At 41.2% G+C, this 27,457-nt stretch overlaps 2 protein-coding genes across 2 annotated transcripts in view; one reads left to right on the top strand and one right to left on the bottom strand.

Annotated features, from left to right (window-relative positions):
- The window catches only part of LOC120045381 (angiotensin-converting enzyme-like), a 32,282-nt gene extending 14,609 nt beyond the window's left edge, over positions 1 to 17,673 (top strand). Inside the window, exons 9-25 of the mRNA XM_038990254.1 lie at positions 348 to 492; positions 629 to 727; positions 951 to 1,073; positions 1,347 to 1,558; positions 2,278 to 2,414; positions 2,655 to 2,813; positions 3,022 to 3,109; positions 4,326 to 4,469; positions 4,678 to 4,869; positions 5,181 to 5,278; positions 5,383 to 5,555; positions 5,823 to 6,046; positions 6,326 to 6,470; positions 6,591 to 6,689; positions 7,001 to 7,123; positions 7,355 to 7,563; positions 17,466 to 17,673. Of these exons, the coding sequence (XP_038846182.1) occupies positions 348 to 492; positions 629 to 727; positions 951 to 1,073; positions 1,347 to 1,558; positions 2,278 to 2,414; positions 2,655 to 2,813; positions 3,022 to 3,109; positions 4,326 to 4,469; positions 4,678 to 4,869; positions 5,181 to 5,278; positions 5,383 to 5,555; positions 5,823 to 6,046; positions 6,326 to 6,470; positions 6,591 to 6,689; positions 7,001 to 7,123; positions 7,355 to 7,563; positions 17,466 to 17,671 (2,576 nt within the window). The 3' untranslated portion in view covers positions 17,672 to 17,673. The remainder of the gene's footprint in view (positions 1 to 347; positions 493 to 628; positions 728 to 950; positions 1,074 to 1,346; positions 1,559 to 2,277; positions 2,415 to 2,654; positions 2,814 to 3,021; positions 3,110 to 4,325; positions 4,470 to 4,677; positions 4,870 to 5,180; positions 5,279 to 5,382; positions 5,556 to 5,822; positions 6,047 to 6,325; positions 6,471 to 6,590; positions 6,690 to 7,000; positions 7,124 to 7,354; positions 7,564 to 17,465) is intronic.
- A 5,014-nt stretch (positions 17,674 to 22,687) lies between these two features.
- The window catches only part of itga3b (integrin, alpha 3b), a 45,891-nt gene continuing 41,121 nt past the window's right edge, over positions 22,688 to 27,457 (bottom strand). The window contains exons 21-25 of the mRNA XM_038990253.1: positions 25,390 to 25,506; positions 25,104 to 25,217; positions 24,900 to 24,998; positions 24,636 to 24,761; positions 22,688 to 23,608 (exon numbers count right to left, since the gene is read on the bottom strand). Coding sequence (XP_038846181.1) covers positions 23,441 to 23,608; positions 24,636 to 24,761; positions 24,900 to 24,998; positions 25,104 to 25,217; positions 25,390 to 25,506 — 624 coding nt within the window. The 3' untranslated portion in view covers positions 22,688 to 23,440. The remainder of the gene's footprint in view (positions 23,609 to 24,635; positions 24,762 to 24,899; positions 24,999 to 25,103; positions 25,218 to 25,389; positions 25,507 to 27,457) is intronic.

The following is a 27,457-nucleotide window of genomic DNA, read 5'->3' as shown; positions in this document are numbered from 1 at the left end:
GTTTACTGTTTTATCTGTGGATTAATTGTCAGAGGAAAAAAAAACAAGTGTCAACCTTGTGCATTTCAGGTAAAATATCAACCCAATGTTTATATACCGGGACAAATTAGCTAGCTAAATTGCCATACATGTTTAATGGTTTTTGACCTGTCCCCAAATGAATATAATTGGTTCAGAGTTTGTTTTGATATTTCAACCTGAGTGTCCTGAATGCTTCTGGTGTGGGTGAACAAAATCAACGTGCACGCACATCCGGTTTTGTCAGCGTGTTAGTGACTAAGGTACTTAGTTACTTATTGTTGTGCTTATTCTTTTGTGTGTGATTTTAATTGGCTTGTTTATTGTAGAGAGTGACATCAACTACCTGCTGAAGATGGCTCTGGAGAAGATGGCCTTCCTTCCCTTTGGTTATCTCATTGACCAGTGGAGATGGAGTGTGTTTAGTGGGCACACCCCCCCAGAGCGATACAACGCAGACTGGTGGCACCTCAGGTGAGTGGCACGAAAATATTTAACACAAGGAAAGTTTGTGGAGGGAAATTGTTTATATCCAAAATAATAGTTTCATTATATAAAATGCACTGTTTCAGAAAACTGTCAGTTTGCCTTCCCTTGTTCACTTTTCAAGGACAAAATACCAGGGTATATGTCCTCCCACCAAACGCACAGAGGAGCACATGGACGCTGGAGCGAAATATCACATTCCAGGAAACACCCCATACATCAGGTAGAATTCTCTTTCCAACCATCTCACTTTTTTCCTCAGATCCATATACAGCAGTATTATTATGGACGATGGATAGTCATTTCTCAACATACACTTTAAGAATAAAGACCACTGAGGGAATATTAATATTACAAATACACATTAATACAAAATCGATCCTCAAACGCCATCAAAATCTGTTTGACAACATGTTTGATTAACTGTGTCGTTTTCTCTCCGGCAGGTACTTTGTGAGCTTCATTCTGCAGTTCCAGTTCCACAAGAAGCTGTGTCAGGCAGCCAATCAGACAGGACCCCTGCACACATGTGACATCTACCAGTCCAAGGAGGCGGGAAAACTTTTAGAGTATGTATACTGTTACAGCCACATACACTATGGTGTTACCTGATCAAGTGAGGAGATGAGACGCAAAAGATGGCCATTGAATCTCTTAATGACCCTAAGAAATAGGTTCATCGTTTTTCACATTTTAGACTGTAATTTCAACTGTGTGATATTTTCCCCCTACTTGAATCAATCATAAAGCATTGTCCATAGACCTGCTAATGCTAAACCATACAAAGTTATAGTAAATTAAGCATGACACATTTCCCTTGGTGCCTCTGTTGACTTTTACAGGGCAGTCCTTAAATCTGGAGAATCCAAGCCCTGGGAACAGGTGCTCCAGGAAGCCGTCGGGACAAACAAGATTGACGCCAGCTCCCTGATGGAATACTTTGGTCCCATCATCACATGGTTGAAGGAACAGAATGCAGCAATGAATGAGACCTTGGGCTGGCCTGACTTTAACTGGGTTCCACCCATACCAGAGGGCTACCCCGAGGATATTGGTGAGCCAGTAAACAGGTTTAACCGAAGGAGGATGATATTTCAATAAAATAATGGATATTTCAATAATAATTTTCAACATGGTAATTTTGCATTGAAAGTCTGTCCCCCTACTTTTGGCAAATGGATAAAAATTTTTTTATCCACTTTAAACAAGAAAATATCCAATTCAGCTTAGGACAAATTCAGTAAAACCCGTCTTAAATCTAATGAATTTTTGTTCTGTTTGTACATTAATCTTTAGTTTATTTATACTTATTTATGAATTAATTTTGTTGAATTTTTCATTAAATGTTCCTTTTGTGACTAATTATGGTGTTACAAAAATCTATATCATGATATGAACACTTAATTGTTGGTCATGAATGTCTTTGTTGATTGAATCCACTTAAATTTGATGAAATTGTAAACTGCAATTCTTATTGTGATTGTTGTAATCGTTATTATTAATGATCATGATGATTATTGATGGGTATTTTTTCCCTTGTTTGGACATTACATTTAGAACTCTCATTGTTACAATGTGCATTGAAACATGGGAAAATCAATACAAATATATGTACTTCTCTCTTAAATTGTGTATGGTGACATTGAAAGATGAACTTGCATACAAATTCAAGCTATACTCGCTTAAGTTAGAATCGGGCCACGGTCACATAGCCATGTAGCTTGAGCTACGAAAGCCATTCTACTTTACTTGTACCCTTCTCTCTATACCCAGACATGATTACAGATGAGGTGCAGGCAAAGAATTTCCTGGAGGAGTACAACAGCACTACGGAAGTGGTCTGGAATGCCTACACTGAGGCATCGTGGGCCTACAACACTGATATCAATGAGAAGAACAGGCAGAACATGGTAACAGTTGTCTGTGGTGTCTGAATGGAGCATCTCTCTCATTTATACTGTACACATAGGCAACTAACCCACAAATTGCTCTCAGTATTTCTGAAACATGGTTCGGAGGAGCTACAGGGTGAGCAGGCTTTTGTTCTAGCCCACCACTAACACACTTGATTCAACCTGCATCTTTTCTGGCACATTTCTTGCACTTGGACAAACCAATTTTGACGAGTGTGTTGTTTACTCTGTCTCCAGCTGCAGAAGAATTTGGACATGTCTAACCACACACTGACCTACGGAAAGGAGGCCCGCAAGTATGACACCACAGACTTCCAGGATGCGGCCGTGAAGCGTATCTTGAATAAACTCGGTGACATTGAAAGGGCCGGACTTCCCAACGAGGAACTGAAAGAGGTAAGAATTAGCTGAATGCTTTTATTGACCCAAGACCTTCAAATGATCCCCTATTCACACACTAAATCAAGAGCAAAAATCACACATTATATTGACCTTTTAATTAAATTATTCTAAAGCGATTTCATAAGTAGGCCTATAAGTAGGCCTTGAATCCGCATTGGGCAGGTGCAAGTTCTTATGCCGTTGGTCATTGTTTTTCGCTTAGTACAACAATTTGCTGGCCAACATGGAGACCAAGTACAGTGTGGCTGAGGTGTGCAGAGCCAATGGGACCTGCCATCCACTGGACCCAGGTAAGATCCCACAATATATTTGCCCAATCCCATGCCTGGTTCAGGGCCCTAAAGCACTTACCTAATTGAAAGGTCCATCTGTTGTCGATTTCTATAACTGGTTTGTATTATTAGTCCATGTGATATATATATATATTTTTTTTACATCCAATATAAAAAAAATACTATCTGGAGAATTTTTTTTACAAAAGAGGTGACATGACTAACTCATAAGGAATTCCACTTTCCCAGGGGATTTGAATCAGAGATGGAGTCTTGATCTTGCGGTCTTGGTCTGGGTCCCAATACACTGGGTCTTGGTCTCAGACAAAACCATAGATTCTATAGTCTTATAACTCATGTAGTCGAGATACATACCAATCATTAGGAACGCCTTCCTAATATTGAGTTGCAGCCCCCTCTTTTGCCCGTCAGAACAGCCTCAATTTGTCGGTGCATGGACTCTACAAGGGGTCGAAAGCATTCCACAGGGATGCTGGCCCATATTGACTCCAATGCTTCTAACAGTTGTGTGAAGTTGGCTGGATGTCCTTTGGGTGGTGGACCATTCTTGATACACACAGGAAACTGTTGTGCGTGAAAAACCAAGCAGCGTTTCAGTACTTGACACAAACCGGTGCACCTGTCACCTACTACCATACCCCGTTCAAAGTCACATGTTTTGCCTTGCCCATTCACCCTCTGAATGGCACACATACACAATCCATGTCTCAATTGTCTCAAGACTTAGAAATCCTTCTTTAACCTGTCTCCTCCCCTTCATCTACACTGATTTGAAGTGGATTTAACAAGTGACATCAATAAGGGATAATGGCTTTCCCCTGGTCAGTCATGTTCTTAATGTTTTGTATACACAGTGTATAATGCAGTCATCTGTTTTTATTTGAAGCATAATTGTATTCTTCACTTGTTTGTAACAATCGCAAAGACATTGGCAACTTTGTATTTGTAGTCAACTTCGTTCTGAAGTTATCGGCGGTCACAGAGACAGAAAAACAACTTGATTTTATTTTTAATGGAGATCTTCTGTATCTAATGTATCTAATGACGCTGTTCTACAAGTGTTTAAGTGCAAGTGTAATAACGAGGGTTTTGGGAAACAGCTCTGAGATTTAATGATGCTCCTATGAAGGTTCTTACGATAAACTTAGTCTTAAGATGCTTTTGGGAAACCGGGCCCTGGTCTTGACTCCATCTCTGGTTTCTCTCGTTTCAGACCTCCAGAAGATCATGGCTGAGTCCAGAGACTACAATGAGCTGTTGTTCGCCTGGCAGGGCTGGAGAAATGCCTCTGGCAGAGAACTGCGACAGGACTACAAGAGATATGTGCAACTGGCCAACAAAGCTGCCGCTCTTAACGGTAAGGTCTTCAAAAATAACAGACCCATTCCTAAAGACATTTCAACTTCCCAACTGCCAGCATCTGTCTTCTAATTGGTGCAGGCAGGTTAAGTGCTAACACAAATAAAATAGGTGATGGGGGAAGCCTTGTCAGTTTCCGCAAATTACTTGTGTGCTATTCTGGCACTGAATTCCCCTCACCCTAATGCTGTCTGTTCACACTGTAGGACATTCTGACAATGGGGCGTTCTGGCGCTCCCTGTACGAGACCCACTCCTTTGAAGAGGATCTGGAGCATCTGTGGAAGGAGCTGGAGCCCCTCTATCTCAATGTGCACGCCTACGTGCGCAGGTCTCTCTACAGGAAGTATGGAGGCAAACACATCAACCTGAAGGGACCCATCCCTGCCCATCTTCTAGGTGAGACTGTCAGAATCCAGCATGGATTTCAGCACCAAAGGCAAAAACTCATTTTACGTTATGCATGACCACTGCACATTGATGTTCTGCTGTTTTGTGGATGTTTTTTGGGGAATCAGCTGGATTTCGTTTACTTTCGGAAGCATTGCACGGGACAGTGACAGGCTAGGGATTGACCTGGCTTTGAATCTAAATCCACTGGTTTGAGCTCCGTCGGTGGTGCAAGGCTGGAATATACAGTAGCTTATCTCTTTAACATTTCGTTTAGTCATGGATAAAACAGCTCAGCCATGTTTCTCTTGTCCTATCAGGCAACATGTGGGCGCAGACCTGGTCTGGCATCATGGACTTGGCCATTCCGTACCCCGATGCCACTCAAGTAGATGCGACACCAGCCATGATAGCCAAGGTAAGAAGACAGTCACCACTGCAGGTTTTTTTGTTTAAGAGCTGTATGTTATTGAGTTTCCATGTGACCGGACCAGGAAAACCTTTTGGGGTTTTTCTCCACAGGGCTGGAATGCCACCAGGATGTTCCAAGAGTCAGACAACTTCTTCACTTCTCTGGGGCTATTGCCCATGCCTCCAGAGTTCTGGGTCAAGTCCATGCTAGAGAAACCCAATGATGGACGCAACGTGGTATGCCATGCCTCCGCCTGGGACTTCTACAACCGCAAAGACGTCAGGTACTTTGGAGGGACGTAGGTTCTGTAGCTTCCTTAGAACATTACAACGCCAGAAACTTTGTCAAGGGCTTTGGAACTATTGGTCTAATAACTTGGCTATTGGAACTGACATGTACTTGGTTGCAGGTTTGAGTCCCAACCAAGCTACCCCCCCACCCATAGTCTTTGTTTTTTACCTTTCAAGATGTGTTTGCATTCCCCATGAAAAACAAAGATGACAGCCCCTTTTGGCCATTAAAATTATGAATTCTTATCCTTCATTTCCAGGATCAAACAGTGCACCGTGATAACCATGGATGACCTCATCACCGTGCACCATGAGATGGGTCATGTGCAGTACTTCCTGCAGTACAAGGACCAACCTACTTCCTTCCGCGACGGCGCCAACCCAGGCTTCCACGAGGCCATTGGGGATGTGCTGGCCCTGTCCGTCGCCACTCCCAAGCATCTAAAGGAGATTGGTTTACTGGATGTGGTGGAGGACAACCCAGGTGAGTGCATACTAATTAATCGTTTTGACTCTGGACGGATTTTTTCCGCTCTCATAAATGAGGAAAATAACTAAACATTTTTTGACAATTTTCAATTCACTACTAAGACCTTCTGCCAAACAGAAAAAAAGGGTTATGTGGTGACAGTGCAGCTTCAGCCATAGCATTAACAAAACATTTTTATTTTAAAGCAAGCTGTGTGGTGAACATAAATAAACTAGCTATATGCTGTGATTGCACTATACCACTCTAAACATGAATGTATCTGTTCATTTCCAGAGAGTATGATCAATTACCTCATGAGCATCGCCCTGGACAAAATTGCCTTCCTGCCCTTCGGCTACTTGATGGACCAGTGGAGGTGGAAAGTGTTTGATGGACGCATCTCTCAGGAGGAGTACAACAAGGAATGGTGGAACATGAGGTAAAGTACATTTAGGTAAAACATTTAGAAAAATACTTTTAGGGGAGGATGGAGAAGGGGGTTATTCACCATCTATGTAAAACAAAAATACAATTTCTTTATACTGTCTGTCCCTTCCAGAATGAAGTACCAGGGCTTGTGTCCACCTGTGGCCCGCACTGAGCAGGACTTTGACCCAGGTGCAAAGTTCCACATCCCTGCTAATGTGCCCTATGTCAGGTGCGTTGTCTGACGTTTATTACTCTTTAACTAGGATAAATCTCTTAGCTTCCTCCCTAAAGGAACGTTTGATGAAGTCAGTGACGCAACGCACTTGCAGAAAACAGTGAACCAAACATTCAACTGTAAACCACCTAACTTTCATTTGATCACTTTTCTGTCTTGTTCATAAAAACACAAGTGGGCCTACATTGCGTTTACTGATACTCTTACCGTGTCGATCAATAGATTTAGTTGGCATTCATAAAAACAGAGCGTTTTGTATGTGGGATGCAGTGGGCACGTCATGTGACGGAGTGTCTTCCTATCAGGTACTTCGTGAGCTTCATCATCCAGTTCCAGTTTCATCAGGCTCTGTGTAACGCCGCCGGGCATGTAGGCCCTCTCCACCAATGTGATATCTACCGCTCCAAAGAGGCAGGGAAGCTTCTAGGGTCAGTAATGTACACCCTCAAAACAAGTAGCATTCTATCACCATGACAAGCACTGTCAATCTTTTCATGTGATAATGTCGTTGACGTAAATGTGTTCGAAGTTGTCGTTCAGATATGTGGAAGTGTATATAAACTGTTGCATCTGAAGCATTTGTTTGACTGTAGAAAAATAGGCGGTCTTTCTGATAAACTTTTGGAATGACCGTTTCATCCATTTCCTGTGTTTTGCAGTGACGTGATGAAGCTGGGTTTTAGTAAGCCCTGGCCTGAAGCGATGGCTATGGTCACTGGAGAGCCTACCATGTCCGCCAAGCCACTGGTACAGTACTTCAAACCTCTCACTGATTGGCTGGAGGCAGAAAACAACAAGAATGGCGAGGTCAGAGGCTGGCCTGAATATGACTGGAAACCAGCAAGTAAGTCTGATAACCAGGCCCAGTGTTTTGGGCGGGCTTAGGGGGCCGTGCCCTCCCTACCGTACCTCCTTTATCCAAATAAAATGGTTAAATAAAATTTGGCATGACTGAATTTGTTGTTACTATGACACTTAAGCTATGTATTTTTAGCCCATTTAAAAACAAGTTTAAATTACCCCCCAAAAATATGAAATACAGCTCGTAATTATGACGAACGGTTTTAGACCTATCATGAAGTGCACGTCTCGTTTTACCCACCCTCAGCGGGGCCGGGCCAAAACGGATGCATCACGTTTTCTGGGGAAATGGAAAGAGCTTGTAATGTGACTTCTGCTTTTGGACTTTAACAAGGCGACACTCCATCTTAACTCCTCCTCCACATTTACTGGATTGGTTGAACAGTGCAGAAAAGAATCTCTCTCAAAAAAAATCCCCCAACACTTTCAGGTGTTTCCTTCGTACCTGCTACGTTAGGTCACTTTTTACTGATTCAAATGAATAGTGAGTGGAGCGTTAGGTAAAGTGTGCGATTGTTTGGAATGTCAAGTTCGTCGTAATTTGTCTCACACAATCAATTGTGTTAAGGACCATCCACAGCAAGGACGATAAACTATACACGTTGGCGAGCATTCACACTAGAGAAAGGTTCTACAGTACACCTGCCAATCAGCTGATCAACGCATCAGTAAAAATATTAATTGGGGGGGTGTACTAAGCTAACACATGGAATTGTTTTAAGATGGTCATGCCTTGAATCATTTGGTATTTGATTTACAATTTTAGGTATCCCCCCCAAAAAATGTATATGGCCAGATAAGAAAGTTCAGGAAATATTTTGATTTGACACATTTCACCCCTTATTTTTGTTGGCACAACTACCTCCATACTTCCATTAATGTGTATGGGTTACCCTCAGAGGAGTCCCGTGACGTGTTGGAGTCATCGTTCCATGGAGTGGTCATATTAGTTTGTAGGCCAAACCATTTGGACGCTGCAGACGTTTTCGTGAGAAGACCGATTTTCAGGATGTCTCATGGTCTGACAACCACTGCTATAGCTATGTCACCTTCCACCACAGATGCAGAAGGCTGACAGAGATTATTTTTTTCATGGTGCATCCGCCTATTTTAAACTGACAGATTGAGGGGGGTTGTTTTATGTTACTTAGATTGACAGACGAGTGAATCAGACTCTTAAGGATTACATTTAGTGTTGATAGGCACGTTAAGGAGTGCACACACCGTGGGTGTTGAAGTTCAGTCACCTGCCGACATGGCAGTCACGTTTGCAATCTAGCAAATCACCTAAATTTACCCTGTTGCTTCCTCGTTATTGGATTGTACTTTCATGTCACGTACAGAATACTGGCAACGAAGTGGATACGGACTAGAATTGAAGAAGATTCATGCGTAAAATGCCAAAGTGGAGTTTCCTCTTTCATCGCGATCATGGCGGAGTTTGTTGATGAAAAGGATAGCTCCTGGGAGGAGTACATTGAAAGGCTGGAATGTTTTGACGCTAATGAAATTGATAATGGTGAAAATAAATGAGCTGTGCTGCTGAGTGCAGACCTACCTACTGCAAAGAGTTATGATGATGCCCACCTGTGTGACAGAGCTGGTCATATCCCGTGCACATCAAGATGTTAAAATAATAACTGGACTGATGAAGATTGTCAGAATTGAATAAATATTTTAAGGGTTATAAAACAGATGGGTTTAAAGAGGTTAAAACACAGGCCATGCTAAAAGCTGAATTAAAATAACAAAAACCTTTCCTGCAGAGTATATAGCATGTCTACCTCTTCCAAGCATTTATTTTCCCACTGTTCAAACAGACCACCTTTCAAGACATCAACTAATTAAGATCAGGTATGGCCAATTACTAGCAATTGCCAACACACCTGAACACTCTGAAATTGACAAGACAAACTACTGACTGTTGAGGATGAAGTTGATGGTAATGTATACATCACAGGAGGCTGCTGAGGAGAGGAAAGCTCACAATAATGGCTGGAATGGAGTAAATGGAATGGTATCAAACATGGAAACCATGTGTTTGAGTTCAAAACCATTCAATTTACTCTGTTCCAGCCGTTACTATGAGCCCATCCTCCCCAATTAAGCTGCCACCAACCTCCTGTGGTATACATATATGGAATGGTTTGAATAATGACACTGTTTTGGACCCAAATAAAATACAAGTAACAATCACATTTGAAAAAGGTATAAGCAAAGACGCATTGAATGCAATAAAATGCCACCTTCACAGTCTACTTCACCCTGAAGGCCCGGTCCTTCTCCAACTGTGTCTGGAGCATGTAATGGAGGACTGACCCAGGCTCTAGATGTTCACTGATTAGTGAGGAAACATACCATGCATTGTGGCCTGATGAGCCACACGAGCTTTTGCAAGACAATGAAGTGTTACGGCAATGATCACAGGTCCAGTTAGAGGTGGGGGGTAGGATTTTTGTTGTTGTGAGCTATCGAGGCAACCACTGAAGGCTACTCCTGTTCGTCATCCATGTCTCAGGTGCCAGTTTACTGGACCCTGACTGGTTTGAGCCTTTGGCCATCGAGGTCACAGGGGTTTATCACGTGCAAAACACTTTGGATTTGATTAGAAAGGAGAAATAAGAAGCTTTCCAGGGGCATGGGGTTTGCAGGGGGCCCCTGTGTCCATAGCCATCGACCCTAAGGTGCCACCTAAGTTTTTTTTTAAATATACCCAGTACCCTTCACTCTCCAGCTGAAGATCGATGGGGCTCTGGATAAACTGGTGGCTCAGGGGGTTTACCAACCAGTGGAGTACTCTAAGGCTGCGTTTAGACAGGCAGCCCAATTCTCATCTTTTTTCACTAAAAATCTAGATTGGGCTGCCTGTGTGAACACAGCCTTGGTGGCCTATACAAATTGTGCCTGTGGCCAAGAAGGATGGTAGCCTTAAGATATGTGCGGACTTTCGAGGCACAGTGAATTCCACAGTATTCTTAACTCTTGGCTGATGCGCAGCTGGGTAAAGAGGCCCATGCAAAAAAGAAAAATCTGTCCAGAAGTTCCATAAGTGTTTGGCAGGTCGCCATTCTGTGGTCTGTACTGACCATAACCCTTGAATGAGTAGGGTTTTTCTTTATTTTGACTATTTTCTACATTGTAGAATAATAGTGAAAACATCAAAACTATGAAAATAACACATATGGAATCATGTAGTAAACAAAAAAGTTTTAAACAAATCAAAATATATTTTAGATTGTTCAAAGTAGCCACCCTTTGCCTTGATGACAGCTTTGCAAACTCTTGGCATTCTCTTAATCAGCTTCATGAGGAATGCTTTTCCAACAGTCTTGAAGGAGTTCCCACATATGCTGAGCACTTGTTGGCTGCTTTTCCTTCACTCTGCGGTCCAACTCACCCAAACCATCTCAGTGGGGTTGAGGTCAGGTGATTGTGGAGGCCAGGTATTCTGATGCAGCACTCCATCACTCTCCTTGGTCAAATGGCCCTTACACAGCCTGAAGGTGTGTTTTGGGTCATTGTCCTGTTGAAAAACAAATGATAGTCCCACTAAGCACAAACCAGATGGGATGGCGTTTCGCTGCAGAATGCTGTGGTAGCCATGCTGGTTAAGTGTGCCTTGAATTCTAAATACATCACTGACAGTGTCATGAGCACCATCACACCTCCTCCTCCATGCTTCACGGTGGGAACCACACGTGGAAATCATCCGTTCACCTACTTTGCGTCTCACAAAGACACGGCGATTGTAACCAAGAAAATGGTTTCTTTGCAGCAAGTCGACCATGAAGGCCTGATTCACACAGTCTCCTCTGAACAGTTGATGTTGAGATGGGTCTGTTACTTGAACTCTGTGAAGCATTTATTTGGGCTGCAATCTGAGGTGCAGTTAACTCTAATGAACTTATCCTCTGCAGCAGAGGTAACTCTGGGTCTTCCTTTCCTGTGGGGGTCCTCATGAGAGCCAGTTCCACCTGGCCGTGCTGCTGCTCCAGTTTCAACTGTTCTGCCTGCGGCTATGGAACCCTGACCTGTTCACCGGACGTGCTACCTGTCCCAGACCTGCTGTTTTCAACTCTCTAGAGACCGCAGGAGCGGTAGAGATACTCTTAATGATCGGCTATGAAAAGCCAACTGACATTTACTCCTGAGGTGCTGACTTGCTGCACCCTCGACAACTACTGTGATTATTATTATTTGACCATGCTTTGACCATGGTCATTTATGAACATTTGAACATCTTGGCCATGTTCTGTTATAATCTCCACCCGGCATAGCCAGAAGAGGACTGGCCACCCCTCATAGCCTGGTTCCTCTCTAGGTTTCTGCCTTTCTAGGGAGTTTTTCCTAGCCACCGTGCTTCTACACCTGCATTGCTTGCTGTTTGGGGTTTTAGGCTGGGTTTCTGTACAGCACTTTGAGATATCAGCTGATGTACGAAGGGCTATATAAATAAATACATTTGATTTGATCATAATGCTTGATGGCGACTGCACTTGAAGAAACTTTCAAAGTTCAAGAAATGTTCCGTATTGACTGACCTTCATTTCTTAAAATAATGGACTGTCATTTAACAAGGCACGCTGGTTAATAGAAATGCATTCCAGGTGACTACCTCATGAAGCTGGTTGAGAAAATGCCAAGAGAGTGCAAAGCTGTCAAGGCAAAGGGTGGCTACTTTGAAGAAACCGGGCCTTCAGGGTGAAGTTTAACACTTTTTTTGGTATTTCATAGTTTTGATGTCTTCACTATTATTCTACAATGTAGAAAATAGTAAAAATAAAGAAAAACCCTGGAATGAGTGTAAGGTTCTGTATTTATTTTCCTAGTCAACCTTGTGTTCTGTTTCGTTGTGTTCTTGAACATAGCCCTGTTTCTTTGTGTTCTTGAACATAGCCCCATCTTTCATTTTTTGTTCATTGATTTCACCTGTGTTAGTTACTCACCTGGTCTCATCAGCTCCTTATATAGTTCAGTTCATTCTGTTTGTGTCTTTGTGAAGTATTGTTAGTTTTGACTCTACTAAGCCTTTGCCTAGCTCGTTTGTGAAACCAGTTATAAATGTGAATCTACACATTTTTCTCCCTGAGTATTGATTTCAATGAACAAAAATGAAAGACAGGGCTACGTTCGATAACACAAGGTTGACTAAGAAAATAAATACAGAACCTTACAATGAGTAGGTGTGTCCAAACTTTTGACTGGTACTGTATACACACATATGCATACTGTACATACATACAGTACATATATAAATATACATACAGGAGTGTTGTGTAATAGGTATAGTGGTGATGGGCATGTTAAGCGCACTCCCTTATATAGCATGCGCACACTGTGGGTGTTGAAGTTCAAAGTCACCTACTGATATGTTTTCTACCTACACAATCTAGTAAATAGCCTAAACTTACCATGCTGCCTCCTCGTGTTCTTGTTATTGGAAAATACTTTCATCATGTCATAATACTGCCCACCGGAAATTAACTGCTCGGTAACACAGACCATTCAGTGCTTTCAGGGTGAGTGCATTTTCATAGTGATAAGTGAAAATAATAGGCTACTTCCATGTGGCCTAGATGTACTGAAAAATAATATACATAGAAACGTATATTTAAATGCAACAATTCAACAACAAACGCCTGCAGTTTAGCATGCGCATATTTTACAGCATGCCACTGCTTGCCTCATTGCTCAAGTGGTTTGCAAGTGATTACCATTTTTCTTATGGTTGTGAATTCATTTGGATCTTCTTTTTCACTGTGCTCATCTCTATGGCTGTCCGGGGCAACCATTTGTAATGCGTCAGTGCCACAATGTTATCATCACCGCCAAACGCCGAAGTGATCAAACAAACGCGCTCTCTATCCTCAACTTTCCCCGACAGTTCATTTGGCCTATGCTTACGTGGCCTATAGCCTATTGAACACAGGAACAGCTGGAAGAGAGAGGATAGAGATGTGTGGCCAAAATATCAAGATAAATATTAGCTAGATATTAGGCCATTCATTAGCTAAATATTAGGGCTATCAATATTTCACCTGTCAAAGAGCAAGAAACAAAAGTTAACAGATTATGAAATCTGCATTCCTCCATGGTGATCTCTGCTGTCCCCGGGCACGCAAAGCTCTTCTATTGATTTAGTCCTACATTTTTAGACAATAACATTTATTGTACTTAGGCTACAACATTGTTGTCAAGTGAGTACATTTATTGTCTAGACTGTAAACTGCCGTGATGTACTAGGCTAATTTGAATAACCGCTCGAACGCCCTCTTTTTGAATGCATGTTTCGTGCGGAGACGGCATACAGCCTAGGTCTGATTATGCAACCATTTGGATCAGTTGCGTGTCTATTCTCGACAGTTCACGAGATCATCAGTCTCCCAAGTCGTCCTATAGTAAATGCTGCCACCAATATGCTCACATGTGGCATGTCCAGTTATTCAGGAAAGCTCACTGTGCGTTCTGCCTACTCATCACTCCCACACTACTGGAATCTCTCCTGGATAGGCTAGTAGTAGTAAATAAAATGCTTGAAGTGTACAACAAGCTATTGTAGTCTAGCTTTTCCTGAGGTTCCAATAGCTAACAGGAATATCTGTAGCTGAGAGGCAAACTTTTGTTCTTATAGTGGCTGCCACGCCCCCCCAAGGGCCATAACTGGGGTTGGTCCATATCTATATATTTTCAGGGTACATACATCTATAGTTGAAGTCTGAAGTTTACATTCACCTTAGCCAAATACATTTAAACTCCTGACATTTAATGCTAGTAAAAATTCCCTGTCTTAGGTCAGTTAAGATCACCACTTTATTTTAAGAATGTGAAATGTCAGAATAATAGAAGAGAAAAGTATTTACTTCAGCTTTTATTTATTTAATCACATTCCCAGTGGGTCAGAAGTTTACATACACTCAATTAGTATTTGGTAGCATTGCCTTTAAATTGTTTTACTTGGGTCAAACGTTTCGGGTAGCCTTCCACAAGCTTCCCACAATAAGTTGGGTTAATTTTGGCCCATTCCTCCTGACAGAGCTGGTGTAACTGAGTCAGGTTTGTAGGCCTCCTTGCGCGCACACGCTTTTTCAGTTCTGCCCACAAATTTTCTATAGGATTGAGGTCAGGGCTTTGTGATGGCCACTCCAATACCTTGACTTTGTTGTCCTTAAGCCATTTTGCCACAACTTTGGAAGTATGCTTGGGAGTCATTGTCCACTTGGAAGACCCATTTGCGACCAAGCTTTAACTTCCTGACTGATGTCTTGAGATGTTGCTTCAATATATCCACATAATTTTCCTCATGAGGCCATCTATTTTGTGAAGTGCACCAGTCCCTCCTGCAGCAAAGCACCCCCACAACATGATGCTGCCACCCATGTGCTTCACGGTTGGGATGGTGTTCTTCGGCTTGCAAGCCTCCCCCTTTTCCCTCCAAACATAACGATGGTCATTATGGCCAAACAGTTCTATTTTTATTTCATTAGACCAGAGGACATTTCTCCAAAAAGTATGATCTTTGTACCTTCAGGAGTTTGGAAATTGCTCCCAAGGATAAACCAGACTTGTGGAGGTCTACATTTTTTTCTGAGGTCTTGGCTGATTTCTTTTGATTTTCCCATGATATCAAGCAAAGAGTCACTGAGTTTGAAGGCAGGCCTTGAAATACATCCACAGGTACACCTCCAATTGACTCAAATGATGTCAATTAGCCTATCAGAAGCTTCTAAAGCCATGACAGAATTTTCTGTAATTTTCCAAGCTGTTTAAAGGCACAGTCAACTTAGTGTATGTAAACTTCTGACCCACTGGAATTGTGATACAGTGAAATAATCTGACTGTAAACAATTGTTGGAAAAATGACTCGTGTCATGACTTGCCAAAACTATAGTTTGTTAACAAGACATTTGTGGAGTTGTTGAAAAACAACTTTTAATGATTCCAACCTAAGTGTATGTAAACTTCCGACTTCAACTGTACCTTGTGCCAAATTTTGTACAGTTGACTATTGATTCCACATTTTCAGCACATTTTCATACTAGCGTGCACCAATAGTATACTAAAGAGAGATTATACAGTGCATCAATCTACACACAATAACCCATTATGACAAAGCAAAAACAGGTTTTTAGAAATGTTTGGAAATGTATTAAAAATACAAAACTGAAATATATTTATGTAAGTATTCAGACCCTTTTCTCAGTACTTTGTTGACGCACCTTTGGCAGCAATTACAAACTTGAGTCTTCTTGGGAATGATAATGATATTTTACTCATAGCCGAAGATATTAACATTTTATATTCAACTGATGTGTCACGACTTCCGCCGAAGTCGGTCCCCATGATGTCTGCCGTGTTTTTGGAAAATGTGATGACATCATCGCTGCTCATGCTAACCTCCAGTGCACACTAAGTGCTAGTGCGCAAGCGTTATGGGCTCTGTAAAGCAGATGGCGGCCACCACGAAACGGTGTATGCGAATTTGAGTAGATTACGTTGAAAACAACAGTCAGCCATCTTTGACGCTGTCTCCAGTTCTTTTATAGGTCAATGATTAGAGCCACTAAAATTCCAATGTACTTAAGCTGAAACCAATCCCTCTGCAGAGAAACAACTGTTGTCAGGGCTGAAGCATTGTTTTTAGTGGGTTTAGAGGCTCCTAGCAATGAAATCAATACCTCCAATCCTTCATGATGAGTTCCTGCTGAAAGGAGGAGTTTGAGATTAGATAGAGCGAGGAGACAGGACTTCGAAGGAGAGAAATCCTGTAAGTGGAGAAAACAATGGAGAGAGATGGACTGGGAGGTCGAAAAGACAGGGGGAAAGAACACGATAGAGGGGAAAATGGAATGTCGGAGAAGAGGGGGAGCGCAGAAGAGGCCTCTGTTCTCTGACCACACTGACTGAACAAAGATGAAATGGCGGAAAAGACAAGAAACTCTTTCCTTTCTAATTATGCATTAAACACCCTTTTCTGAGATTAAGACCTGGTCTCAATGTTCTCAGTTTTGACACAAGCAATCTTGAAAAGTAATGCACACTGAACAAAAATATAACGTGTTGGCCCCATGTTTTATGAGCTGAAATAAAACATCCCAGAATTTTCCATATGTACAAAAAGCTTATTTCTCTCAAATTTTGTGCACAAATTTGTTTACATCCCTGTTAGTAAGCATTTGTCCTTTGCCAAGATAATCCATACACCTGACAGGTGTGAAATATCAAGAAGCTTAAACGGCATGATCATTACACAGGTGCACCTTGTGCTGGGGCCAATAAAAGGCCACTCTAAAATGTGCAGTTTTGTTACACAACACAATGCCACAGATGTCTCAAGTTTTGAGGGAGTGTGCAATTTGCATGCTGCCTGCAGGTATATCCACCAGAGCTGTTGCCAGAGAATTGAATGTTCATTTCTCTACCATAAGCCGCCTCCGATGTCCAACCGGCCTCACAACTGCAAACCACGTGTATGGCGTCATGTGGGCGAGCGGTTTGCTGATGTTAACGTTGTGAATCGAGTGCCCCATGGTGGAGGTGGGGTTATGGTATAGGCAGGCATAAGCTACAAACAAAGACCATAATTGCATTTTATTGGTGGCAGTTTGAATGCACAGAGATACCGTGACGAGATCCTGAGGCCCATTGTTGTGCCATTCATCCGCCACTATCACCTCGTTTCAGTATGATGCCCCATGTCGCAAGGATCTGTACACAATTCCTGGACTCCTTCTCCCAGACGGCTACCTGTCATCAGTAAACTATTTAATAAAATGTCATATTGCATTCCGTCTCTTGTTCGCTCATTTAAGCCTAGTACTATATTGAAACAGGATAAGAGTACGTCTTCTGATTCGCATCACTCACCTCTGTGTGTGTTTCCAGGTGACGGCTCAGAAACATCCCCCACAGCCGCAACCCCAACCCCAACCCCAGTTCGAGATAATGGTAAAGTGAACTTTCTGGGCATGAGTCTGGATGGTGCAGCGGCTGCAGCAGGCCAGTGGGTCCTACTGGTCCTGGGCCTGGTGCTCCTAGTGGCCACCATCCTCCTGGGCTACAAGCACAAGAAATCAAAACGAAGAGATCTGTCCTCATCTGAGCTGGAGCTGAAGTAAGGCTGCACGTACTACTCTAATGGGAAGATCATCTTCCCCCGGTAACAGCAGTGTCATCATCAGTGTTTGTTTGTACCATGCATCCTGATTGGTTTTGTTTATTATTTTGGTCTGCTTCTCCCCTATGTTGGATGTCTTGTATATTTATTGTATAAATTTGGAATCAAAATAATTTTTACTATGCAAAGAACAAAGAATCTAACAGTTTTGTAATTTATTTGTAATAGTTGAAACACTGAGCCTGGGGAACAAATGTTTCAACTGATTGTTTGTAAAGTCATTAATTGTGTATGCATTGTTTTTGGAAATATTCGATTTTATCATTCAATACTTTGCCTTTCGAGAATAAAGAGAGAGAAATGTCCATTTGCTCTGTATTCATTGGTCAATGAGGGTCTGTGTGGCAAGATAAGATGGATAAAACAATTAATAACAATGTGTTTAATCGTGCAGGTAATAACAAGTGATATATTCAATCAAATAATGGCTATTAATAACGGGTAAAAACTGTTTAATTACAGTACATTGACACAGCATGGTATAAAATAACACCACTATACAGTGGCGACCCATCTTTCAGGCAGAGCCCCATCTGTTTTTAGCCCAACATTTTAAGCAAAAAATAATAATATATATATATATATATATATATATAATTTGTTTTGGACTTGCCTGTTTTGCATGTTATTTTGGCATTAATACGTATCACATATCAGTTTGCAAACACTGTAAAAATATATCATTGTTTTAATAAAGCTGCATGCAAACATGGTCTCTTTTGTTTTCTTGAGTAAGGCAGCTCCAAAATGCAGGTGTTTCAGCCTAGCCCAGTGCTTTCTGTGGTGGTGGGGCAAGCCAGCAGAAAATACGGCGCGCTGCGCCGTGAATGGCTCAGTGTTCTGTCACTCATGGGGACACTACGTCACCTCCAAGTCTAAGGGTAGAGCAAGAAAAATCAAGCTATTTATTGCATTACTTTTGACCAGGGCCCATAAGCAGTGATGGAAAAAGTACCTAATTGTCATTCTTGATTAAAGGTAAAGATACCTTAATAAAATGACTTAAGTAAAAGTGAAAGTCATCCAGTAAAGTAGTACTTGAGTAAAAGTCTAAAAGTGTTTGGTTTTCAATATAATTTAGTATCAAAAGTAACTGTAATCGCAAAAATGTACCTAAGTATCAAAAGTAAAAGTATAAATCATTTCAAATTCCTTATATTAAGCAAACCAGACGGCACCATTTTCTTGTTTTTAAAATCTACGGATAGCCAGGGGCACACTCCAACATTTAGACATAATTTACAAACGAAGCATGTGTGCTTAATGAGTCTGCCAGATCAGAGGCAGTAGGGAACACCAGGGATGTTCTGTTGATAAGTGCGGGAATTGGACCATTATCCTGTGCTGCTAAGCATTCAAAATGTAACAAGTAATTTTGGGTGTCAGGGAAAATGTATAGAGTAAAAAGTAAAATATTTTCTTTAGGAATGTAGAGAAGTAAAAGTAGTCAAAAAATATAAAAAGTAAAGTAAAGTAAGGATACCCCAAAAATATACTTAAGTAGTACTTTAAAGTATTTTTACTTTAGTACTTTACACCACTGCCCATAAGGTCTGCTCAAAATTCAGTGATGGAAAAAGTACCCAAATGTCATACTTGAGTAAAAGTCACCCAGTAAAATACTACTTGAGTAAAAGTCTAAAAGTATTTGGTTTTAAACATACTTAAGTATCAAAAGTAAATGTAATTGCTAAAATATACTTAAGTATCAACAGTAAAAGTATGAATTATTAAAAAATTCCTTATATTAAGCAAACCAGACGGCACAGTTTTTTAAATTTTTGTTTTATTTACTGATAGCCAGGGGGACACTCAAACACTCAGACATCATTTACAAATGAAGCATTTTTGTTTAGTGAGTCCACCAGATCAGAGGCAGTAGGGATGACCAGGGATGTTCTCTTGATAAGTGAGTGAATTGGACCATATTCCTGTCCTGCTAAGCATTCAAAATGTAACGAGTACTTTTGGGTGTCAGGGAAAATTTATGGAATAAAAAGTACATTATTTTCATTATGAATGTAGTGAAATAAAAGTAAAAGTTGTAAAAAAAAATATAAACAGTAAAGTACAGATACCCCCAAAAAAGACTTAAGTAATACTTTAAAGTATTTTTAATTAAGTACTTTCCACCACTGTCAAAAGTAGTGCACTACGTAGGGAATAGGGTGCCATTTGGTGTGCTGACAGACAGTTGTGTAACCACTCCAGTAGCTGTCTACTCTCTGTTGACTGAGAAATGCTCTGTGGGCATTAGTTATGCAGGTTGACCACAACAAGAAATGCTCTGCCGCCTACCAAACATTCCACATAACTTCACAATATGAAGCACAGTAATGAACGATGGAAGAAACTACACAAGTAAAATGTTACAATGTAAATGATTCAGGAGAACTGCAGTCATTCAAACAGTCAGTCATTCCATTTGAGCAGTCATAGGGTAATTTACTACGAGAATATGAATACATCAAATCCCGTTGTTCACGCTCACAATCTACAGTACACTGTGTGGTACAGCGTTTACCGTGAATGCAGTCTCCGCTAACGCGGGAGCGTTGCCTTTAAATTCAAATCACGCTGTAACGCTGAATTTCCACAATACGGATTGAATATGGCCCTAAGTGTAGTGTCTGTAGCCCGCTGACATTGCTGTCATGTACAGTAATCAGGCCAAAGACCTATACATTAAGTTCAGTGTTACGACTCCCTCTATATGATTACAACAAGAACAACCGCACTGGCGCTCTACTGTCGTAAACCACACAGTTCAGTGAAATAAATCCTCATTTAGAGAAGTGTTCATCTCTCGTCGGCCATTCACAATTCAAGTGCACTACAACCATTCCATCCCACCACCGAATATTGGCTTGTTTCAAAGATGGAGCATAAAAACAAACAAGGCACTAGGCTATTCTATGTCTTGCTGGAGTGCTTAGGGGCCATTGTGAGAAGCAGATATGCAGGGGATGGATGGGGCTAGTAGGATCACATACAGTATGTACTGCCATTTCATACCGCAGGTAAACGTTTACTGTCCTGAGTCTTATCCTGGAGGCAGCTACAAAGTCGAAATTTGCTATATTGTAAAAAATAATGAAAACAAAAATTAGCTTTTTGGTCTTAATTTAAGGTTAGGGTTAGGCATTATGGTTAACAGTGTGGTTAAGGTTTGGGTTAAGGTTAAGTTTAAATTCCGATTTTATGACTTTGTGGCTGTGCCAGCTAGTGACCACTCTGCAGAGCAGCCTCCAGAACAAGATTCATGACGAAAAACACTAATCTGCTTTCATACAACTTATTTTTATTGTTTCCCTTCTGTAATGTGCTTTCCGTCCATCCAAGATCTACTGGAAACAACGGGGACTTTAAACTCTAACTTTAAACCCTGAAAATATGCTCTGTCTAAAGCTGTGCAGATACAATTTTCCTGTGTGCAATGCACCAATATTATACTGCTTGATCTTGCACTGGAGAGTACTGCATGCAATCCACAGACATACAGCGCCTTCAGAAAGTATTCACACCCCTTGACTTTTTCCACATTTTGTTGTGTTACAGCTTGAATTTAAAATTGACTAAATGTAGATTTTGTGTCACTGTCCTACACACAATACCACATCATGTAAAAGTGGAATTATGTTTTAAGACATGTAAAGCGGACATTTCTTGAGTCAATAAGTATTCAACCCCTTTGTTATGGCACTCTAAATAAGTTGAGGAGTAAACATTTGCTTAACAAGTCACATAATAAGTTGCATGGACTCACTCCGTGTGCCATAATAGTGTTTAATGTGAAGATTTTTGAATGACTACCTCATCTCTGTACCCCACACATACAATTATCTGTAAGGTCCCTCAGTCGAGCAGTGAATTTCAAACACAGATTCAACCACAAAGATCAGGGAGGTTTTCCAATGCCTAGCAAAGGGCACCTATTAGTAGATGGGTAAACATTTAAAGAAGCAGACATTGAATATCCCTTTGAGCATGGTGAAGGTAATTATTTACACATTGAATGGTGTACCAATACACCCAGTCACTACAAAGATACAGGCGTACTTCATAACTCAGTTTGCCCGGAGAGGAAGAAAACTGCTCAGAGATTTCACCATGACGCCAATGGTGACTTTAAAACAGTTACAGAGTTAAATGGCTGTGATAGGAGAAAACTGAGGATGGATCAACAACATTGTGGTTACTCCACAATACTAACCTAAATGACAGAGTGAAAAAGAAGGAAGCCTGTACAGAATAAAAAAATATTCCAAAACATGCATTGTGCTTGCAACAAGGCACTAAAGTAAAACTGCAGAAAAATTGCCAAAGAAATGAAATGTATGTCCCGAATACAAAGCGTTATGTTTCGGGCAAACGAACACAACACATCACTGAGTACCACATACTATTCAAGCATGGTGGTTGCTGCATCATGTTATGGGTATGCTTGTCATCGGCAAGGACTAGGGAGTTTTTTTTAGGATTAAAAGAAACGGAATAGAGCTAAGCACATGACCTAAGACACAATACACTGGAGTTGCTTACCAAGATGACATTGAATGTTCCTGAGTGGCCTAGTTACAGTTTTGACTTAAATCGGCTTGAAAATCTATGGCAATACTAGAAAATGGCTGTCCAGCAGTGATCAACAACCAACTTGACAGAGCTTGAAGAATTAAACAAATAATTATGTGCAAATATTGTAAAATCCAAGTGTGCAAAGCTCTTAGAGACTTACCCAGAAAGACGTACAGCTGTGATCGCTGCCAAAGTTGATTCCAACATGTATTGACCCAGGGGTGGGAATACTTATGTAAATGAGATATTTCTGTATTTAATTTTCAATATATTAGCAAACATTTCTAAAAACATGTTTCCCCATTGTCATAATGGGGTTTTGTGAGTCGATGGGTGAGACTTTTTATTTATTTAATCCATTTTGATTTCAAGCATGTAACACAACAACATTTGGAATCAGTCAAGGGGTATGAATACTTCCTGAAGGCACTGTAAAGTGTCATCACTGAATCCATCTCTTTTAAGGCACTGTTATTGTTCTGTCATAACAAAGTCATCCTGATGATTAATAAAGCTCTGCACAGTTCAAAATAATCTCCCAAACTACTGTTGTAGTGATGTCATCGCTAAACCACTGACAATCAGTGACATTCTAAAACAAAGAGACATGAAAGGAACAGTACATTCACTAAGAATTTTTACAGACTCTCTACAGACTCATTCACCTGATTAAAAAAAAGAAACAGTGACGACAAAAAAACGACTTTGCTCAGGAACTTGCAGATAGATCGTATGGACGAAAAATATACATGCAAAGTTTTTTTTTTTCTTCAGTACTTAAATATGCAGTGGTAGGAAAATAAATGAAATTTACAACCAAACTGGGATTTTTAAACACTCTTTCAATGTACAACACTGATTTCATCAAAATACTTTAAACATTGCAATTTCTGAAACAGAATATTTGGCATATTGCACAAAAAAAGAACAAAAAAATATTTTGATGAAATCTACAGAGACTTATACACAGTGGAGAAAGGTTCCAGAATCAATGTGGTCAGTATTCACAATTGGTCTGTGTGCTGTGCCCTCCAAGTTGTGTGACATCCCAAAAACCCTTGTGTCCTTCCGTCACAATGCTCCTGAACACGGGCAGAGGTCAAGAGTTCAGAGTTCAGGGTCATAGGTCAGGGTTTCAGTAGTAGTAACGTTGCATCTCTGTCCAGTTGGTGATCCAGTACTTCTTGTCTGGATCCTCTGGCTGGAAGCCCATGTTAAACTGGTAGCGTTCTTCCTTACGGATTTTCACTCCATGGTACTTTGGCATAATCCGGTAGTAGATGGCCCGCTTGAAGAAGCCAAGCTGTTGAGAAGACAGACAGGTAGACAACACAGCATTAGGGAAAGCCATATTCAAATAGTGTTGAACTGTTTATTTTATGTAAGAATTGGAATATCTGGAGGCTAAACTCAGGAATTAGACAAAGTTAGACAATTTATGTTGGAAATGTATTTTCCCATAGAGTAAAAAAGCGATTGAAGAAGAAAGAGAGTAAAGTCATTCATCAGAAGAGTGAGAGATGCTGCAGAATAGATACTTAGTAAATACGGTAGAAAAGACAAGTAGAAAATGTTAGGTACAGTACACTATCAGCCTGAAAAAGAAGGGAGACACAAACGCTAGTTAGAATTGACAATGAAGAAGTGTTAGCATGGAAGAAATCCAAATTCCCCTTCGACACATTACTAGCCAACAACCAACTTCATCCCACAATCTACAAGGCGTTACATCTAGTGTGCTAGACGCTGCCCGCGGCGGAGGCCGGAGGACTGCATTACCCAGGCGCCCTAGTGGAGTGTAGCATGGCCCCTCATTGGGGGCCTCTCCTGTCTCAGTAGTCCTCAGTCAGCCTCTCCGTCTCTGAGGGCTGGCTCTTCATCTCAGCCTTCTGGCCTTTGGCCTCGTACATCTCCCTCCTGCTGGCCCTCCTGAAGAAGCCACACTGGGGGACCACGCGGTACAGTTAGACTGGAGCTACATGGAGAAGCTAACGGCTACAGTAGCTAGCGGTTGCGAGCTAGTGCTATTGGGTTTAATGGGGCAGGACTTATACATACTGTAGGCTAGTCGCTAGCAGTAGCATGCTAAAACTAGCGCAGTGGAGTATTACTGATAGGTACAGTATAACATACTTGATACAAACACAGTCAATATAAAAAGGCAGTCACAAATGTAGGCTACATAGAATAATTTATTTTATTGGTGCATTGGAGTAAATGGGATACTATTGCAAGCAAGCAGTGTACAACAGGCATGTCATAACAGGTTTACATTCAAACATGATAGCCACAAATATAGTTATTAATCAGAAAGTCCTTAGGGTTCTCACCTTCCATAGTATGATGCTGATGACTCCTAACAGCAGGATTCCTGCTACCACGGCAACGATGATGATCCACAGGGGAACCTCATAAGGTGTTTCCACCCCAAGGACTGGGTCAATGTCCACTATGAACTGGAGGATGGAAAAGAAAGAAAGAGAGAAAGAAAGAAAGAAAGAGAGGAATATCATAATCAATATCCATATCATCCATAACATACTAAGAATACCATTTGTCTAAATCATCATCACCATCATCATTATGACACTAACCTCTCTGGTCTCATTTTCCATCTTGATGGTGGGGTTGTCCGTCACAAGTTTCAGTGTGGCCTGACCTCTAACCTTAATCCTCAAAGCATTTTTATAGTCCTGCCAAACACACACAACCCAAAAAGGTATGGTCATGACCCTATTCGGATTTGGCAATTTGACCCTTTTGGTCCAAGAGTCTTGCTGTATCGTCTGACCTCTCACCTCTAGCATAGTGCTGTTCCACACCCGTGACCTCACAATGATCTTGGCAGAGGTAGACATGTTGATCAAGGGACAGGTGAACGTCACACAGCGGGCCGTCCACTTCGAACAATCCTTCACAACAAAAACATGGCCAGAATTAGGACCGGACACGAGACACTAGGCTCATCAATGGTGCTTCTAGAGCCCTTAAATTACAGTAAGTGTCTGGATGAGCTTTCAGGATCACAGCATCAGAATTGGTAGATCATGGACATAATTAAATTGTCTAATGGCCTGTCCTCACCAGTAGGTAGGTCTCTTTACGAGGAGTCAGCACGGTAAGGACCGCCTGCGGCTCGATGATGCGAGGGTGTTCGCCCTCCACCGCTCGCTTGGGACGTTTGCTCCTGTTCTTGGACAACTGGGGAGAGAGAGACGGACAGGAGAGGAGGAGGAGGAGGAGAAAGAGAGAAAAGGTAGAAGAGGAAGAGACAAAGAAGGAGAGGCGACAGACAAAGAGGCACATTACGTCACGTTACAACAGTAATTACTGGAATGGAAATAAAGACAACTCCTGCTGACTTCTCAAAATATCATTGGCCTTTTCAGTCTATCTTTGTGCAGACATAGGGCTCTCTTCAATCTGTATTGCTGAAGCGTTACAGATTCCAAGACAGAAATGTAAAGGTCATTTCCAATTGAGCCGACATATGCGGCGTTTACCGTGAATGCAGTCTCCGCTAAAGTGGGAACATTGCCTCTACATTTCAATCATGGTGTAAAGCTGAACTTCCGCGGTGCGGATGGGCTCAATTCAATCAGATCTGCTTTACCCGACATCTGCATAGCGATTGTTTTGGTGGTGTCGGAGGTCAAATCCAAAAGCATCTCCTGGCATTATACCGAAAGCAGACATTGGCTGCTTCGGAGTCGAATTAAGAGAAACCCAATGCAGCCTTGTTTAGAAGTAGGAACACTGGAATGTGAGATGTAATCTTCATCTCTATTAGGATGATAGAAACCCTCATTATTTTGTTTATGACAACTTTAACCTCATTATTTCTATATAGCCTACACTTCACTTTCTTGTTCTGAACTTTTAACGCAAGTGGGACAGGTGTGGCACGGGTGTGGCTTCGTGACAATGATCAAGACCCAGCTAACAATTTTAGGGAGTGAGAACATGTTTGTTATGTTACCCGTAATGTTCTCTTGATGTTTGAGTGTCCAGTTTTCTGTTAGTTTATGTTAGCGAAGACCTTCTGAGAACCTTTTTAGCACGTTTTTTGTGTGTTAAAGTTAGGAGAACATTCCCTTAATGTCACACAGAACTTATCTAGAACGTGATTACAAAGTTCTCAGAACACACACCACTAATGTTCTAGACACGTTTCATGAGAATGTTGCAAAAACATTACGAGAATATTCCATCAATGATCCACTAAACACACACAGCACATTCTCCGAATGTAAGATATTGACGTTCTAAACAAGTTTCATGGGAACGTTGCAAGAACATTTATTTGCTTCAGTTGTCAGGACGTGGTCCCAAAGAAATATTCTCCCCCTCAAAAAAAAAAGTCAATTAACATCACACCTTGTTACTGTTGAAACATAGATCTATTCACAGTTATTTTTGTCAGTTGGCAAGGGATACCTACACACACACACACACAGCGCTACTAACATAGTGTTCTCAACATACATATTTAGAACACATGATTACATTGTGCATGTTCATTTACACAGTAATTATTATTCAACATGTCCTCACCTGGGATTTGTACTCACAACCTCTTGGTTCACGTCTTTCAGCTCTTCCTGTTACGCCACCATTTCTGTCTCAGTTATCAATTCATTTGACTGTTCTCTTATCATTGATTTGATTGCCTTATTACAACATGTTCTGCATTTCTGCTTAGTTGTCTCATGTTGGTGGGGCATATTAACCTGTTTTAACGCCTGTGATCAATACACTTCTTTCTTCAGTGTACTTTTAACAGAGCTGAGATTTACTTCAAAGTGCATTCGCCCTTTTGCCTACGCCTATCAAGTTGTTTCAGATCCACACAATTGCCTAAGGAGGAGGGCTTAGGGTTTCTTCTGGACGGGCCCTAACTATCCCGGCACAATAAGCACATGCTATTGAGATATCTCTTATTGGGACAGTGACTTGGTTGTTCGTCATTGATGGTGGCCTGGATTTTAGACCCGCTAGTGGAGTCACCCGACTCGAACTTCCTGAGCAATAGATGTTCACGTATTCATTTGGCAACAGTTACAACACAGCTATCTGATCTAATTCAAATGAGTTTGTCTTTGAAAGATGGGAACTGGTAGAATTCTAGAGAACTCTAGACTGTATTTGTTAA

The sequence above is a fragment of the Salvelinus namaycush genome, chromosome 4, assembly GCF_016432855.1.
Source record: "Salvelinus namaycush isolate Seneca chromosome 4, SaNama_1.0, whole genome shotgun sequence".
Lineage (NCBI taxonomy): Eukaryota > Metazoa > Chordata > Actinopteri > Salmoniformes > Salmonidae > Salvelinus > Salvelinus namaycush.
The sequence above is the reverse complement of the archived record's forward strand: the minus strand, read 5'-3'. Positions and strand labels throughout refer to the sequence as shown.